The sequence below is a fragment of the Necator americanus genome, chromosome III, assembly GCF_031761385.1.
Source record: "Necator americanus strain Aroian chromosome III, whole genome shotgun sequence".
NCBI classification, from domain to species: domain Eukaryota; kingdom Metazoa; phylum Nematoda; class Chromadorea; order Rhabditida; family Ancylostomatidae; genus Necator; species Necator americanus.
Genome location: NC_087373.1, coordinates 14,608,485 through 14,612,391, shown reverse-complemented (window position 1 = coordinate 14,612,391; position 3,907 = coordinate 14,608,485). Strand labels below are relative to the sequence as shown.

General features: G+C 47.8%; 4 protein-coding genes across 4 annotated transcripts; all 4 read left to right on the top strand.

Annotated features, from left to right (window-relative positions):
- Positions 1–307: 307 nt before the first annotated feature.
- RB195_009604 (uncharacterized protein) lies at positions 308–859 on the top strand (the record flags this gene model as incomplete). Its single annotated transcript, XM_064190223.1, has 1 exon — positions 308–859. One exon carries the CDS (start codon positions 308–310, stop codon positions 857–859), a length of 552 nt encoding a protein of 183 aa, XP_064047806.1.
- Positions 860–1,164: 305 nt separating this feature from the next.
- RB195_009603 (uncharacterized protein) lies at positions 1,165–1,470 on the top strand (the record flags this gene model as incomplete). Its single annotated transcript, XM_064190222.1, has 1 exon — positions 1,165–1,470. The coding sequence occupies one exon, from the start codon at positions 1,165–1,167 to the stop codon at positions 1,468–1,470; it is 306 nt and encodes a 101-aa protein (XP_064047805.1).
- A 112-nt stretch (positions 1,471–1,582) lies between these two features.
- RB195_009602 (uncharacterized protein) lies at positions 1,583–2,665 on the top strand (the record flags this gene model as incomplete). The annotated part of the gene is made up of 2 exons (XM_064190221.1): positions 1,583–1,596; positions 1,651–2,665. 2 exons carry the CDS (start codon positions 1,583–1,585, stop codon positions 2,663–2,665), a joined length of 1,029 nt encoding a protein of 342 aa, XP_064047803.1.
- Positions 1,985–2,665, top strand: RB195_009601 (uncharacterized protein; the record flags this gene model as incomplete). The annotated part of the gene is made up of 1 exon (XM_064190220.1): positions 1,985–2,665. The coding sequence occupies one exon, from the start codon at positions 1,985–1,987 to the stop codon at positions 2,663–2,665; it is 681 nt and encodes a 226-aa protein (XP_064047804.1).
- Positions 2,666–3,907: the final 1,242 nt, after the last annotated feature.

Here is a 3,907-nt window from a genome sequence, read left to right as displayed (position 1 = left end):
ACATCCTTGTATCCCGCACGTCGGTCCGGCCAAAAGCCTGCAATCAAGTGACTGGGAGGTGCAAGGGAGGCGGTTTGCAGTCGCCTCCAACAAATAAGCTCCACATGAACACTCCGGGAGAACGAAAGTTCTCCCAGAAACTCATGGGACTAGAGGCTTGCAACCTGCCCATGGGTTTTAAGATTTTTACGCAAAACACAGTAATAGAAAAGAGTCTCCTGATTCCGGTGGAAAGCCTGGTACGGTAGCGCCAGGTGGGACGGGGTTGCAGGAGTCATGTAGGCTACCGAAACGGAAAAGGACTAGGATGGCGATCTGTACTTATAACGCACGTACGCTTGCATCGGAAGCGGCCATCGAAGATCTGATGATGCAAGCCAAGAAGATCAAGTACGACGTCATCGGACTGACCGAGACGAGACGACGTCACCCTCTCAACGCCGTATATGAGACTGGAGAAGAACTGTTCTTAGGAACATGCGACAGTAGAGGTGTTGGTGGAGTTGGCGTCTTCGTCAACACGAAAACGGCAAAGAACATCGACTCTTTCGAACAACTTACGACCCGAATCGGACGTCTGCGGATGAGAATATGTGGTCCAACACCAGCTTTGACTATCTTCGTCGCTTACGCTCCAACATCAAGCTACAAAGAAGAAGAAGTAGAAGCTTTCTATATGGACCTGGAGAAGTTCTACCGAGAAGATCATGCCTCCTACAAGGTCACCCTTGTAGAAGACATGATCTTACTTCTACATCAGGTCAAAGTTGGCCCAAGAAGAACGCCGGAGGAATTTCACCTCGGGACCCACGACCTACAATGGAATGATCAGGGGAGAGGCTCTCCGAGTTCATCATGACGACTAAGACCATCCTTGGGAACTCGCAATCCCAGCAGCCCTCCTCTTTACGCTGGACGTGGGAGTCACCCGGTGGAGGGTACCGTAATGAAATAGACCACATCATCGTCAATAAAAGGTTCTGCCTGACGGACGTCGTTGTTGCACCAAAGTTATATACGGGATCGGACCATCGCCTCCTCCGAGGAAGATTTTCCTTCACAAGGAGAGCAGAGAAAGCCGCCAAGTTCAGAGAGAGAAATCCCAGGACTACCATCAACTGGGATCTCTTCGCTACGCTAGCCGGCTTATGGGAAGATTCCGCAATGGACAACATCGATGAGGAATATGACCGGCTTGTTGAACACCTTCACGACTGCGCGAAGAAGGCTGAGAGTTTTCAAACCACCAAGAGACGCCTGTCTCTTGAAACTCTTGAGCTGATACGCCAGTGTGGAGCAGCACGAGCCGCAGGGAACCAAAAACTCACGTCCGAGCTCGCAAGGCTTTGCAGAGAGGCGATAAAGGAAGACCTTAAAGAGAAAAGAGCAGAAGTGCTGGCTGAAGCTGCAGATGAGGGGAAAAGCATCCGCTATGCCCGTCGAGAATCGCCAGTCGCAAGTCGAGGATGACTGCTCTCCAGAACCCAAAGGGAGCTACCATTGCATCGAGTCCACTTGCCTCCTCACCATCTGAGGGAAGACGGACAAGTCATTCCAGAGGTTCTCCCGTCCGAAATACGACATGCTATCATGTCGGTAAGAAATTGTACGGCATCCGGTCCCGACAGAATAAGGCCAGAACACCTGAAGGGTTGATGAGTACTGGCCTTCCGCCAGTACTCATCAACACCCTGCGAGGCTCTTTACACGTTATCTGTCGGAATGCAAGGTTCCTAAACAGTGGAAGACCAGCAAGACCGTGTTGTTGTATAAAAAGGGAGATCCACATGACATCGGCAATTATCGTCCAATCTGCCTACTGTCCGTCATCTACAAGCTTTTTACAAGAGTGATCCTTAATAAGATTGAAAAAGTCCTGGATGAAGGACAGCCATGCGAGCAAGCAGGGTTCCGAAAAGGATTCAGCACGATTGACCACATTCACACTCATTCGAAACTCATCGAGGTATCACGAGAGTACAAGATGCGGCTCTGTCTCACCTTCATCGACTTGAAGAAGGCCTTCGACTCAGTTGAGACGGAAGCGGTCGTGGAAGCCTTGGATAACCAAGGCGTCCATACTCAGTACATAAAGGTACTTCGAGAGTTGTACAGTAACTTCACGACCGGAATTGCGCCATTCTACAAGAATATCATCATTGACGTGAAGAGAGGGATTCGACAGGGTGACACAATCTCACCCAAAATATTCACAGCCACCCTCGAGAACGCATTGCGAAAGTTGGAATGGGACGACATGGGAGTGAAGGTCGACGGTCGGCAGCTACACCATTTGCGCTTTGCTGATGACATCGTACTGATAACACCTAGCATCAGCCAAGCGGAACGAATGCTGACCGAATTCGACGAAACATGTGGATGCATCGGTCTTCAGCTGAATCTAGACAAGACGATGTTCATGCGGAACGGATGGGTCTCGGATGCCCCATTCACGCTCAACGGAACGAACATATCCGAATGCACCAACTACGTTTATCTGGGTCGGGAACTTAACATGATAAACGACCTGACCCCCGAGCTGGGCAGGAGGGGACGAGCAGTTTGGGGAGCGTATAAGAGCATCGAGGATGTAGTGAAGAAGACTAGGAACACCCGGCTCCGTGCCCACCTCTTTAACACCACCGTACTTCCTGCTTTGACCTAGGCTTCGGAAACCTGGGCATTTCGCAAGCAGGAAGGAAACGCGGTGAGCGTCATTGAACTCGCAATTGAGAGAGTGATGCTAGGAGTATCCCGTTTCACGCAAGTGAGAGACGGGATTCGAAGTTCTCTCCTACGTCAGCGATCGAAGATTAGAGACGCCGCCGCGTTTGCCAAGGAAAGTAAAATAAGGTGGGCCGGACACGTGATGCGCTTTAATGACAACCGTTGGACCAGAGTCGTGAGCGACTGGGTTCCCTGGGGTGAGATATTAAGCGCACACCAGGAAGACCGCCGACGCGATGGTCAGATTTCTTCACGAAGTCCTTCAAAGAAAAATATGATATTTTTCTTTGAAGGACTTCGTGAAGAAATCTTCTCTTCTTGTCTCTTCTTGTCCCACGCGAAAGGAGGAACCACTGGGCTACTCTGGCACGCGATCGGGACAAATGGAAGAATCACTGGCGCCCGCTCGACCAGTTCGAAGATCAACGGGAGTCAAGGTGATCAAGGTGATATTTATTTATATATATATATATTTTTTAATGTATTTTATTATTGTATTGTATTTTTTAACAAATTTTATTCATTTTACCAAGTTATCCACATCCCAATCCCATTTACAACTGTAGAAAAGTCAAAATCGAACAAAAGTTCCCCCAAATGGTTCCTTTAAGATCAGACCTAACTGCGAAGTGAAGTAGTTCTTAAAATTTCACAAAAGGTTCGTAGAACCTTTCAGCCATATGAAAAAGCTACGTTTTAGCTTCTCAGCATCGTAAGCTCTTCAAAAAGAGGTGAATTCATAGTCTAACGGGTTTAGAATTATTATTGCCATCGAATCGAAAATGTATGTAGCTATTGTGCTGCGTTATAGAATTGGAACAGTGAAGGATATGAGTCCAACTTTAAATATTTATCATGCTTGACCTAAACTGTCCATCTTCCAGAGCCCCTAGCCTCCCTCTCCCTCACCCTCTTATATTTTTAATAGATCCCAACGAAGTGACAGAACATTATGTAATAAAACCAATTTTGGAACCCGACTATTTCTCATTGCGTCTGCACCATCGCTGCACCAATTCCATGCAAATTGGGACACATTTCCGCGTCCTTGACAAAATCCGAAACTGACGTTGTAAAGGCCGTTTGAACATTCTGACCACATATTTCAAAGATTAAAACAAATGTTACTCTTACGGTTAGTTATGGAATCTAACGCGCCATCCTCAGGAAACCTTCAAGT